Source organism: Sorex fumeus, unplaced genomic scaffold (assembly GCF_029834395.1).
Source record: "Sorex fumeus unplaced genomic scaffold, SorFum_2.1 ptg000111l, whole genome shotgun sequence".
NCBI lineage: Eukaryota > Metazoa > Chordata > Mammalia > Eulipotyphla > Soricidae > Sorex > Sorex fumeus.
The window spans coordinates 6,760,269-6,774,663 of NW_026606168.1; the positions used below are offsets into that span (position 1 = coordinate 6,760,269).

The 14,395-nt window shown below is 36.9% G+C and overlaps 1 protein-coding gene across 2 annotated transcripts in view; it reads right to left on the reverse strand.

Moving 5' to 3' along the window:
• Positions 1-14,395, reverse strand: part of MYEF2 (myelin expression factor 2) — a 35,722-nt gene that overhangs the window by 2,555 nt on the left and 18,772 nt on the right. Inside the window, exons 10-16 of one of the 2 annotated variants that reach the window (XM_056135347.1) lie at positions 10,282-10,383; positions 8,911-8,961; positions 8,580-8,648; positions 8,183-8,281; positions 7,828-7,899; positions 5,418-5,626; positions 5,289-5,340 (exon numbers count right to left, since the gene is read on the reverse strand). In XM_056135347.1, coding sequence (XP_055991322.1) covers positions 5,289-5,340; positions 5,418-5,626; positions 7,828-7,899; positions 8,183-8,281; positions 8,580-8,648; positions 8,911-8,961; positions 10,282-10,383 — 654 coding nt within the window. The remainder of the gene's footprint in view (positions 1-5,288; positions 5,341-5,417; positions 5,627-7,827; positions 7,900-8,182; positions 8,282-8,579; positions 8,649-8,910; positions 8,962-10,281; positions 10,384-14,395) is intronic. The other variant, XM_056135349.1, reaches the window with a different exon arrangement.

Below are 14,395 nucleotides of genomic sequence, written 5' to 3' on the forward strand. Positions count from 1 at the left end.
TACATTTGAAATCAGTATCATCTACCAAAATTCACAGTGACTCATGAGAATCTATCATTCATATCAGAAAAGAGAGCAGAAGAGAAAGTTATTTATTTTTTATAAAAACATAAAGTGACACTATTCCCAGGCAAATTACAAACTGTAATGTATAATCACTTGAAAAACACAAACTTAGATGTGAGGTAATTATTTACCATATATCCCTCCCCTTAACTATAGTTGTCTGATCACTTTGGATAATTTTGGATAATTTTAGTCAGGAAACCAAATTGGAGAACCAGGCATATTTAACTTATAAAGGAGAAAAAAGAAAGAGAAAAAGGGTAAAAGCAAAGTGCTTACTAAAAAAGTTTCATTAAGTCTTTTTGAGATGACAGGATCGTTTTAATCTTAATTCACTAAGATTTTTTCTTTTATTTAAATCTTAATCCAAATGACACCCTGAACTATTTTTCTCCTTCTATATTTTAGGCATCCTGAACTATTTTTCTCCTTCTGTATTTTCACCACCTTCCATTATAGCATTTTGTTTAAAACCAGCAGTTACTCAACTTGCTCACCTACTGATTATTAAATGATCCAAGTTAACAAATGGAGACAAAAGTATCACCTTGAAACTTGTGTCAGCTGTCTTTAATTGTACTTTTAAAAATATAAAATAGACTACTAATACCAAGATAAATTATATTATAATGGTCAGCATTGACCTAAACAATATTTAGTCTACAACTGGTAAAACATAGACATCTAAAACAAACAATTCACACACACATACACATATTTTCCCACAGAAATGTTTGAATAATATGGGAATAAGTTTGAAAGACTATGCCTAGTGACTTTATCAGTAAAACCTAAACTAATACAGGATCTAACTCTGAGTCAACACAGAGACTGGTCCACATCCAAAAGAACAAAAGCAACTGATGCTGGCGCAGATATGGTGAGAAAGGGACCCTCCTTCACTGCTGGTGCGAATGCTGACTGGTATAGCCCTTTTGGAAAACAGTATGGACGCTTCTCAAAAAATTAGTAATCGAGCTCCCATTTGACCCAGCAATACCACTCCTGGGAATATATCCCAGAGAGGCAAAAAAGTACAGTCGAAATGATATCTGCACTTCTATGTTCATTGCTGCGCTGTTCACAATAGCCAAAATTTGGAAAAAACCTGAGTGCCCAAGAACAGATGACTGGTTAAAGAAATTTTGGTACATATACACAATGGAATACTATGCAGCTGTTAGAAAAGATGAAGTCATGAAATTTGCATATAAGTGGATCAACATGGAAAGTGTCATGTTAAGTGAAATGAGCCAGAAAGAGGGGGACAGACATAGAAAGATTGCACTCATCTGGGGAATATAAAGTTAACAGAACAGGAGTTGAACACACAAGAATAGTTGAGATAAGTACCAGGAGGTCTGCTCCACAGCTTGGAAACTGGCAGCACATGCTGGGGGAAAAGGCAGCTCAGAGAGAGAAGAAACACCAAGTAAAGGATGTTTGAAGGACTTGCTCAGGATGCGAGATGCGTGCTGAAAGTAGACTATAGACCGAACATGATGGCTACTCAATACCTCTATTGCAAACTATAACACCATAAGGGAAAGAGAGAGTAAAAGGGAATGTTTGGCCACAGAGGCGGGGTGGAGGGGATGGGGGTGAGTGGGAGGTCTACTGGGACCATTGGTGGTGGAGAATGGGCACTGGTGGAGGGATGGGTACTTGATCATTGTATAACTGAAACCCAAGCATGAAAGTTTGTTAAATCTACAACTGTACCTCACGGTGTTTCACTAATAAAAAAAAAAATGCTTGCCAATGAAAAACTATATAGGCAAGGACAGAAAGGGATCATTTAACTATAAAAACTTAAGTCTAATCTTACTAGTTTTTTTCTTCTTGAATTATATAGTCTAAGGAAATGTTCTACTGAGAATAACAGGAACCATAACACAACACTTTCTCAGCCTTTGTAACTGCCTCATAAAGGACAGTTTAACATTTTGTAAACAGGTTTGCTGGTGAATGATTTCTTTGTAGATACTGGCTGAAGAATGCATGGAGTACTATTAGGTTTTTACTAAGCAGCAATCAAAGAAGTATATACTTACTCATCCTGAGGAGAGCAATAAAACCCTGTCTTTTTTGGGGTGGCAAAAAGGCTATGACTTCTCACACTAAGAAAAAAGGAAACTCTATCATTTAAAAATAAAGTGTTATGACAAAAAAGAATGGTTCAATTTTTATAAGCCAGATAATTTCCACATTTGTCAACGGTTAATTCTCTACCACCAATAAATTTTCCTTCCCATCAATGTATTTCAAGGTGAAAAAAATGCAAAGATAGGGAATTACTTAATATGGTTATTCCCTTAGTATAAACCTAAGTCAGCAGATTTTACAATAAAATTAAGAAGCAAAACAGAAACCACTATTAACTTCACGATATAACTGTAGGCTGGTTAAAAAGAAAATTATGATTTAGGAGGAAAATGATAAATCTTTTAGGATTTTCAAAGGACCTAAATACTATTCAAATTGCTTAAATGTAGATCTGACCGTTATTTGTCTTTCATAAAATAAATTGGTATGTCCTGTCAAAACAATGCTATTCCAACAAGAAGTGCCCTAAAAGACTTCAAGTTTGCGGCAAGCCCAGTTCATGTCTGACCTCAAAAGAAAACCTGCCTAGGGGATTGATTCCTGTCACAGCAAAGAAAAGGAAAAAGGACAGAAAAGTACTTAGTTTTATTTTATTTTATTTTTACTTATTCATTTTTGTGTCTGAGTCACAACTGACTGTGCTCAGGGTTTTTCTCTGTGCTCAGGGATCACTCCTGACAGTACTCAAGGAACCACACGGGGAGCCCGGGATCAAACCTAGGATCAAACATGCAAGGCAATACGCTACTTGCTGCACTACTGCTCCAGTCCCCAGAGTTCTTAGTTTTAGTAAACACCAGTCACTGTCTCACTGATGCCACTTGTTTGCCCAAATCCTCTCTTTTATCTTGTTTTGTTTCTGTTACTAAAAATAATGTCCTTGGAACAAGAGAGGCAGTAGAAAGGTTAAGGCCCTTGCCTTGCATGCGCCTGACCCCAGTTCAATCCCCTGCAGAACATATGATACCCCAAGCACTGTCAGGAGTAATTCCTGACCTCGAAATGTAAAAATTTAAAAACAATAATAATGCTCTCTATCTCATATGTAATTTTTTCCACTGAATTTACCACAGATTAGAGACACTGGCTGCCACTGCACCGATTTGATGTATTCCATTAAGCTCTATTAAGACATTAGTAAGTGCATTCCTCTGTCGTCTATCAGATTCATAGTCGGACGCATCTTACTCATTGGGGTAGATTTTATCCCTAAAATGACAACTAAAGCCTCTAAACAACTCTACAGTTGTACTGCTTCCTTTTAGTTGCAAGCTGACTCACTTTCAACATCTTTTTTTAATTAAAAAAAAGTTTCTGGGGCTGGAGAGATAGTACAGCTGGTAGGGCATTAAATTAGTCTTGCATGTGGCTAAGCTGGGTTGGATCCACAGCATCCAATGTGGTCCCCTGAGACCATCAGGAGTGATTCCTGAGCACAGAGCCAGGAGTAAGCCCTGAGCATTTCCAGGTGTGGTCTCAAAACAATACAAAACAAAAATTTCTTATCTTTGAGAATTTTAGATAAAATACTCTACAGAAACAAAATCAACAAGATACATCCTAGATAGATTCACATTGCATCTCCCTCCCCCCTTCTTCCTCCTCCTGTTTTTCTTTTTTTTTGTTTATGTAAAATATTCTATAGAAACAAAATCAACAAGATACATCCTAGACAGATTCACATTGCATCTCCTCCTCCTCCTCCTCCTCCTCCTCCTCCTCCTCCTTTTTTTTTCTTTTTTCTGTTTGGGCCACAACTGGCAGTGCTTGGGAGAACCATTGTGACATACTTCGGATAAAACACTGGCCTCCTGGATACAAAACATGGCTCCAGCCCATTGAGCAATCTCCATGCCCCCACACTATGTTCTTTAAGGACAGGGATAATCTCTTACTTTGTTCTTCCCCTTTGTAAATCTAATTACATGCTGACTGCCGAAAATCTATTATTTGTAGACTGGGCAAATTATAAATAAAAATAAATGAAGATCAGAAAGCTTAACTCATTTGTACACACTTTATAAACCCTTACTATTTGAACAGAAGGAATGAAAGGTTCTTGGAATAATAGTTCTTGCCCTCCAGAGGAAGAAAACATGCGAACAGATTATTACAGATAATTACAACAGAGTTAGGTGCAAAGTATTCTGAGAACACAATGTAAACATATTATTACAAGAGAGCTAAGTATAAAGTACTCTGAGAACACGAAGATGATAAATATCTCTAATAACATCAACACAGAGGCAATTTTGTCAGTGAGCACTAAACTTAATCCCCTTCAAGATTTCAAAAAATTAAGATATATTTTTACTTTTAGCATGCCTTTCGTCCTCAAAGCTATGTTTAACCTTTATCATGACTCTTTCTAATCAAGCAGAATGTGTCAATGTGTAAAACTATTCTTGGCAATTGATTCTGCTATCGGAGAAATTTTTTGTGTTGTATAGATAAGAAAGTGTGCAGAATGGGTCTCACCTAGTAACTCTGATCATCTGAACATTAGCATTTCATTGGATCATGCTGACAAGCAAAGCACTATACTAAAAACAAGGAAGTAGATATATCATTAATATTTCCCATAGGAAAAACCTTCTTTTAAATAATAAATGATACATAATATTTTAAAAGTCAGGTAAAACAAGCAGTTTCCAATCCACAGGAGACAATGACAGGTTCTACTCTAAATCTATTTAGAATTATTTAGCAGGAACCTGAGCTGCTCTGGTCCACTGTCCACTGCTCGAGCGGGCCCAGTAACTTCTCCATTTTTTGAGACTTGTTGTTACTGTGTTTGGCATATTGAATATATCACGGGTAGCTTGCCAGGCTTTGCCGTGCGGGCGAGATACTCTCAGTAGCTTGCCGGGCTCTCCGAGAGGGGCCGAGGAATCGAACCCAGCTTGGCCAGGCTGGCTACGCGCAAGGCAAACGCTCTACCACTGTGCTATCACTCCAGCCCACTCTGGGTCAGAATAGCAAAAGAACTTACTTATCGAAAGGAAAATCTGACCTGGCAAACAACTCAGGAATAAGGTACCTGGGCAGCAATCTTTAAAAGTAAAAAATAAAATTTTCCTGCGAACCCACGCATCTTTAGTTATTTATATACTTACCACATTGACTGAATTTCTCTTTTAGCTTCTGCCAAGTCAGGTCAAAAGGCAGCTAGAATAAAAAAGGGTATTAGTAAGATATACTCAAAGAAAAAAAAATTCAAGTATCCGTAACGTTTAGTCGCTTACATTTCGGACAAATATCTGGTTGCCTTTGGAGCCTATTCTGTCTCTCATTCCGCCTCCCATTGGACCTGATAAAAATCCTCGATCCATATCGATGCTCCTTTCCAGTATAGCTCCTATACCAGGTCCCATTCTATCGAAGCTGGAACTCATCCGATCCAGTCCCATCCCCATTCCTCCAGTCACACTGTTCATACCACCCATTCCACCACCTGGATTTTCAGGAAGGGAGGAAGGATTTGGGAGTTCGGTATTTTTGTTTCAAAAAAAGAAATGAGAAGGCAGACGAAGAGAAAAGGAGGAGAGAAAAAATAATTGTTGAGAAAAAAAGAATTAATTCAACTTCTGTAATTAGATAATATATGCATATAAATAATTTTATGAACATAAACCTCCTAAGAGCATAATTTTGACATGCATCATTGAATATTAATAACCAGCAAAATGCTAATTCTAGCCACAATGTAAATACATCATAAATACTTAGATAAGCATTTATATATAAATTCTGATCATGAAACACATCACATATATAATGTAAAATTTGTTATCAATATCAATTACTTTATCGGTTATAGTTAACAGTTTTCATCTTTATTTATTTTATAAGTTTATTATCAGAACAAAAATATGAGAAAAATTATTACAACTCCAATATATCAATTATTGCTCTCATACCTTCCTATATATTTCCTATCTTGCCTTTCACCTCAGTATCTTCTGTTTCACAGAAAATTTCTCTCTTTAAAACAATTAAAATTTCAATAACCACAGAAAACATAACTTTTACTCTCATTATCATGCAAAACTTAGGAAAGTAACAGCAACTGGAATCAACCACACCCCATTAGCTGAAAATGTCAGCTCCCAAATCAGGGCTCCCCTCACTATTATGCTCTTCTGTTAACAATTATAATCCTACTCATGTCCCCATCACGCAGAAACTCAAAAAATTAGTATCACCCCTAACTGACTTTCTGTGAATAATACATAATTTAGGAAACAAAACTACAAATACTGAGGTGAAAAGGGAAAGTAGGGAAGTTAAAATGAATAGAGAAATGAGTCAAGGCTAAAAAGATGATGAAAGGAGGACTGAAAAAAAAGGCACAATAGAAGCAGGTAATTTTAGCCAACAGAATTTAGTATATTCAAATAGGCTGTTTTCCCTATTCAAGAGATTTCAATTAATTAAAGGAAATCAATAAAGTATTGGGGCTGGAACAATAGCACAGCGGGTAGGGTGCTTGCCTTGCATGCGGCCAAGCCGGGTTCGATTCCAGCATCCCATATGGTCCCCTGAGCACTGCCAGGGGTAATTCCTGAGTGCAGAGCCAGGAGTAACCCCTGTGCATCGCCAGGTGTGATCCAAAAAGCAAAAATAAATAAATAAAATAAAATAAAAATAAAGTATGGGGATCTCAGAGACAGTTTAGTAAGCAATAAAGGTCAAAACCAAGCAATGTATTAAGCCTTAATGTGACTAATAGTGGAAACAGATGGAAGACATTCCCGGTGTTACAACAATTCAGTTCTATCTCAGGTAAATGTTAGAAGGAAAAGAAGGAAAATTTTGTTCAACTTTAAACCTCAATTTTAGGAAGTATTTTTTGGTTATTTTTTAATTAATTAATTGATTTTTTGTTTGAGTCACACCCATCAATGGTCAAGGCTTACAGCTGGCTCTGCAATAAGGGATCATTTCTGTGGAGGCTGAAAGAACTACATGGGTGTCAGGGATTAAACAGGGTCTGCCTTATACAAAGCAAATGCCCTATCTGCTGTATATCTCAGGAAGGGTTTTGTTTTGTTTTGTTTTTTCAAATACTGAATCTGGAGCAATTTATCTAACAAAAGACACAAGACGTTCACAGATAAAATGTCAGTTATCAATAGCAGTTAGAGTAAAAAAGGGACCAAAGGTTGTGCAAAAGCAGAAATTGTTCCTGACACATAAAATAACCCCAGATTCCTTAGTTGAAAAGGAAATTCTAGGATTATTTATTATAGATGTATGTACTATGGGGAAATCAGTTTTGAAAAGTCAAGGAAGATTCAAAACTCGTTTAAGATGTTCAAACAGTTCAGGATTTTTCTTTTTCTCTCTTTACGTTTTCGGGTCATACCTGGCAATACTCAGGGGTCACTTCTGGCTCTGCACTCAGGAATTACTACTAACCAGGCTCGGGAAACCATATGGGAAGCTGGGAATTGAACCCAGGTTTTGCGTGTGCGAGGCAAGCACCTTATATGATGTACTGTTGCTCTGGCCCCAAAGTTACTTTTTTAAATAATGATAAGACATACTAACATTTAAAAATAAATTAATACTACACTACAAGAGCTACTCTGGCAGAATCTTTTGCAAGCACTCAAGTATTACTGAATAAATTCTAGAAAAATTTAAACCTACTTATTCCAGATCCTACTGGACCCATGTTAGAAGCTCCTATTCTTCCTGCAAACCCTCCAATCATTGCACTGCCTAAACAAGGATGAAAAAATAAATATACTAATTAAACAATCATACTTTAAAATTCCCAAGGTAATAAACCCTCATAAGATATAATTACTGGAAATACAATTTTTTAGAAAGTGTTCAAGTATGTAAGAGTCTAAAAAAACTTATACATGCAAATTCCTAAAGTATTTTATTAAGTAATAACTTGTATGAAACATTAACATCTTCCAATTTTTTACAAAAAAGATAAAATTTAAAAATATATATATAACCTGCAAAAAAGAAAGAAATATGCTTCCAGCCCTACCAAGTCTACCAAAGGAATCTCCAAAGCCTCGATTTATTCCAAGATCACCACGTCCAAAATCTCTCTCCATGCTACTAGTCATTGCACCACGGTATAGCTCTGAAAAAATTATGTAACAAATTAGCCCATTTCCCACGTACAGTGATATACAGTGATTCATTTGTGAACACACAAAATTAAACTGAAAATAAAGCAAAGTCAAAATACTGGAGAGTCTGTGATTTATCCAACTTACCTCACTTGCCACACATATTCCCATTCCCATCATAACTTTTCCTATCCCCTAGTTCCCATATGCCCTCTGAAGACATCTACCCATTTCTAAGTGAAGAAGGGAATTTTTAGTAATAGGTTAACTAGATAAAATACATACTTCCCACTCAATACATTTGCCTACCTCCCATTCGGCCAACTCCTCCAAATCCTCCCATGCTATTCATTGCTTCCAGACCACCAAACCCAATTCCTATGGAATAAAGATTAATTTTGAGATTTTACTGTCAGTTTTACAGTTGAAAGGTACATTTTATAAATGTTAAATCTTAGCAGTGAGCCCTTCACCCACCCTACCTTGGGTAGCTGCTTAACTCATCACCTTCATATCCCATAAGTATATAACAAGTTCACTTTCTGCCAGCAATTTCTTTAGGACACTGTCCTTAAAATTTTCAACAGTTTCCAATTTACTAAAAAATGTGATGGGTACATATAATAAACACTATACGTACCTCCTCCAATTCTATTCATGCCTCCAAAACCTGGACCATCCATTCCCATACCTCAAATAAAATACAGAGCATGTACTTTCATTAAATTGTGTCTGTGTGACTGAAGAATGACAACACAATACAAAAAAATAGCCACCACTGGTCACAACACTAGAGAAGCAGCAGGGCTCTCAAGTGGGATGGTTTAAGATGCTATCACAGCAGGGAGCTGGTCAACCATGAGTCTTCAGAAAGGTCTCCTTAAATAATCATTAGACAGGAAACAAAATGTATTGGTGATACTCAAAGTTAGTTAGAAAACATCTAGGACTAGATTATTGTTTTTTTTTTTCCCAGAAAAGAATCACTACTCAGAATCAGAAAAAAATCACTACTACTGATTTTTCTGCAGCATACCACGTAGATAACAGCATATCAGATCAAGACAGAGAGATGGGGTTCCTCTAAAAAACCTGGAAGTGGAAAATCTCTAGCTATTTGAGTAAGAATAATTATTTTTACTCCTCTCTAGAGTACAGCTCTAGCATAACAACAAAAATTAGAATATTACAGCATGCATTAGTTCATCAATTAAATCAGTAGTTATCAAAGAACGATGGTTTTGGGAACCCCTGAGAGTCCAATAAATCCAAACTACTTCACTCACTAAATTTTACTATGATAGCTATTTTATACTTATTCTCTCATAAGTATAATTTTCTAGAAACTACATGATCTTTAACAAACCAAATAAAAAAGCAGATATATTAGCATAGTTGTCTTACATTAAGCCAAACATTCAAAAGATATTACAAAAGAAAAACAAAGCTACTCTTCCTAATTAATTTCTTTTTTGTGGAAAACACAATTTTCTTAAAAATTCTATTCGTGTCAACACATATGGGTCTATCTCTTAATAAACAGAATGTTTACTATTTTAATATAATACTCAAAATCACTAAAAAGCAGTTGAGGCCCTCAACAAATTTTAAGGACAGAAAGGAGCTATGAAACCAAAAAGCTTAAGAGACCTTTTTCAAAAATAAACCCCAAATTAGTCCAGATGAAGAGACACAACAGGTGTCTGAAAGCTATCTTCTCAATCAAAGCATTTTAAACTGTCACTCAAAATATTCTATATTCATGATCTACAAAGCATTACACCATTCTCCTTTTGCTTTAAAGACACGACAAAATCCCCAGTGCCTAAGGGCTGACACTATCATACAGTTGGCCTTGGAGGAACCTGCTTGACTTTCACCCATCCTCTGCTTTGAAGGCTTTATTTCTCTCTTCATACTGACATAATCAACTATAAAAGAGTCCTTTAATTTACAAGTAGACATAAACTTTATAATGTAGCAAATGAAATTTAAAAAGTTAGAAACTCACCACTTGGACCTAAATTTCCCATTACACCACCTATGTTCAACTGGCTGGCACTAATTGGCTGTCCGCCAGGACCAAGTCCCATTCCAATGCCTCCAAGGCCACCTAAAACACCAACAGGAACAGTATTATCAATTACAATTACCAACAGTAATACCAAACAGTATTACCAATATATATGATTAACCAGCACTAAACATCAGACTATCTATCTGCCTATGCTAGCAATTCAAAGTTCTATTAATTTATAAAATAAGAGAGCTGGCTTTTGTTTTATTGAGAACACAACACAGCAAAGCCTCACTATTTAATACTTTTATTAACAAGTCGTTTTATGAAGGTCATATATGACTTAAAAGTGTCTTACATGTTTCAAAAATAAAAATTTTAAATAAATAAAAAAGTAAATAAAATACATTCTTTTAAGTGTATTACAAAGAATTAGGAAGGGGCAAGGGAGACAGTCCAAAGTGCTGGAGCTAGCATGACTCACACCGCACAGTCCTCTGAGCACCAGCAGGTATGCCACGATCCCAGGTTCCCCCAAAGAGAGATTAGTGAAATGCCAAAAGGGTTTTTAATATTGCATCATTTAATAACATACCTGAAAAAGAAACATGCCGGAATTTGTAGAGCCACTTAACCTCAAAGTTATTTGGAGGGGATGGAAGATAGGGTGCCTGGGCCTCATTCCTGGCTCTGGAATCACTCCTGGTGGTACGCTGGGGCCATAAGATGCCAAGGATTGAACCCAAATCAAAGTGTGAGAGAATAACCATACCCGTGGTACTATCTTCTCCCGCATGACAATTATTTTTACATAGTTCAAGTCATACTAAACACTGAGTAATTACAACAGTACAGGATTAAGGCACAATCGTCCCATGAGGCTGACCCTGGTTTTATCCCTGGCACCACATGGTATCCCAAGCATCACCAAGGGGATCGCCAAGTGTGGCGCTGGAGAGCCACCAAATACCACCAGGATGACCTGATAATCTCCAGCACTGCAGGACCCTCACAACACTGCATCTTCAGGTCCTTGCACTGAGTGCTAGCTGATTGCCAGAGAACTGCCAGGAGAGATCAGTCTTCTGAGTATCATTTAGGGCTTAGGAGGCACCCCACACCCACTCCCTATGTACGTAATATTGAGAAACTGATGCACTGATTTATATTTTATATGGCACCCTGAAAGTTTTTATTAATAGATGAGCAAAGTTTTGACATCTTAAGTTACTTGCACAAAGCTACTCAGCTATGTGATTAAGCTAAGATTTGAATTAAGTTTTCTCCTTCTAAATCCAGTAATAATTACCTCTCTTAAATCATAAAAAATATACCTTATAGAAAATAATCTGATATACTTTAAAGATAATATAACTAAATGAACATTTGGATGGAAACTGTTTTACTCTAACAAATTTGAGCATGGTTTTCAAGTTTTGCTGCTCAATGGAGGACACAATAGTGAAGAATAGAGTACAGACGAGTACAGCAAAACACTGTGTGAAATTGGAAAAAGCAACATTACTTGGGAAAAGAAATGCCCTTTTCAAGTTCAGTCTCTAAAGTGGCTGAATTAAAAGCAAGAGCATATTTCATGAAACACAAAGTTCAAGTCTACTCCTAGAACCCATATTTTCATCTCGAATATTAATCTTCACAAACTGGAACCAGGACTCCTTGATAGTAGGACAATCCCATGTCTTGAAATAAGAACAATATTCTGGTAGAATATCAATTCCTATATCAGACATAAGAAAAGATGAAGTCATGAAAATCACTGCTCATGGAGGAATCTGGAGAGTATCGTACTTAGTGAAGTTTGTCAGAGGGAGAGAGATCGACAAAGGTGATCTCTCGCATATTTGGACATAAAAAAGAAACATAATAGGGAAATTCCTGATACCCAAAGGAAATAGAAACAAAGAACATGAGAACTGGCATTCAGAAGAAAGCATACCAGTTGAGGGGAGTGGGAAATAGACAGGGAGCCGGCAATGTCAGTGGTAGAGGGTAGCATTCAACCATGATGAGGAGATGGTGCTGAAAGGTTCTCAAACCCTATCCACAAGAGTACTGTAAACCACAGTACAAAGGGCATGCGTGCACACGTGCGCGCGCACACACACACACACAAACACACACACAGACACACACACACATACAGACTGCCTCTTGTAGAAAAAGGCTGATGGATGGTAGAAAAGTGGGGGCACTGACGGGGCATTGGTGGAGGGAAGCTGACAGTGGTATGACTGAAACTCAGTCATTTAAAAATCTTTTTTTTCTTTTTTGGGTCATACCCGGTGATGCACAGGGGACCATATAGGATGCTGGGAATTGGACCCGGGTCGGCCGTGCAAGGAAAACACCCTACCCGCTGGACTATCATTCCAGACCCCTAAAAACTTTTTAAAAGAATCTTGGAAATCCTACTTTTATCAAGCAATTAGAGTACTAAGGATATAAGTATGAAACTCAAATTTTTGGAGTTTTATATTTTGAGATAAAGGAAAAAAGAAAAACAAAACTGGAAGATTTGGTATGATCAGCTTAACCAAAATTAACTGATTCTGTTTAGTCTAGTTCTATCCTGAGAAGAAAATAAATAAATATAAATCTCAAAAGAATAGTTATAAAATGTACATATATTTTTCAGGAGGAAATACTAGTTCCAAATCTGTGAAAACACAAGACATAAAATATAAAATTGCAAATAATAGTCTCATTTATAGAATTAAAAAATACAGAACTAAAACATTTAAGCATTAAAAGCATAAATTCACTTAGAATGTGATTAGACGAGTTCCCACTTGACCCAGCAATACCACTCCTGGGAATATATCCCAGAGAGGCAAAAAAGTATAGTCAAAATGAGATCTGCACTTGTTTGTTCATTGCAGCACTCTTTACAATAACCAGAATCTGGAAAAAACCTGAGTGCTCAAGAACAGATGTCTGGTTAAAGAAACTTTGGTACATCTACACAATGGAGTACTATGTAGCTGTTAGAAAAGATGAAGTTTACATACAAGTGGTACTACATGAAAGTATCATGTTAAGCAAAATCAGTCAGAAAGAGAGGGACAGACATAGAAAGATTGCATTCATCTGGGGAACATAAAGTAAGAAAATAGGAGACTAACACCCAAGAATAGCAGAGATTAGTACTAGGAGGTTTACTCCATGGCCTGGAGGTCAGCCACACATGCTAGGGGAAAAGGGAGCTCAGATAGAGAAGGGAGCACCAAATAAAGGGTGTTGTGAGGATCCTCCCAGGATGGGAGAAGCATGCTGAAAGTAGACTATAGACCAAATATGACTGCCACCCACTGCCTCCTTTGCAAACCACGACACCCAAAAGGAGAGAACAAAAGGGAATACCCTGCCACAGAGGCAGGGTGGGATGGGGGGATGGGGGTGTGAGGAATACTGGGACCCGTGGTGGTGGAGAATGGGCACTGGTGGAGGAATGAGTACTGGATCATTGTATAACTGAAACCCAAGCACAAAAATTTGTAAGTCTACAACTGTACCTCATGGTATTTCACTAATAAAAATTACAAAAAAAGAATATGATTAGAAGTAAAGCACTCAAAGGAGAGTAAAGGAATTATATTAATTTTAAGACTGTACACGGATCTTAATAAAATATCTAGGACAGCCACTAAAAATAAATATTTGAAAAACAATAAAAAAACATACATAAGATAATGGGAATCCAAACAAATCAACAGACATGAATAAATAAGATTATTTAATCTACATAAAACTAGAAAAAAACTTCAGAACTAGTTATTAAAGATAGTCATTTTTTTTAAGTAGCTTCCAGGTTAGACTGAACTCTAAAGCAAAATTATTTATTTTTAATTGAATCATCTTGAGATAGAGCATTACAAAGCTGTTCGTGACTGGGTTTCAGTCATACAATGTTCCAACACTCATCCAGCGTAATTTCCCAGCACCAATGTCCCCAGTTTACCCCCTCCTCAGCCCCTCCCAGGTTACCTCTATGGCAGGCATCTCCCTTTCCTTCCTCCCTTCCTCCATCCCTCCTTTCCTCTCTTCTCTCTCTCCCTTCCTCCCTTCTCTTCTCTGTCTCTCTCTCCCC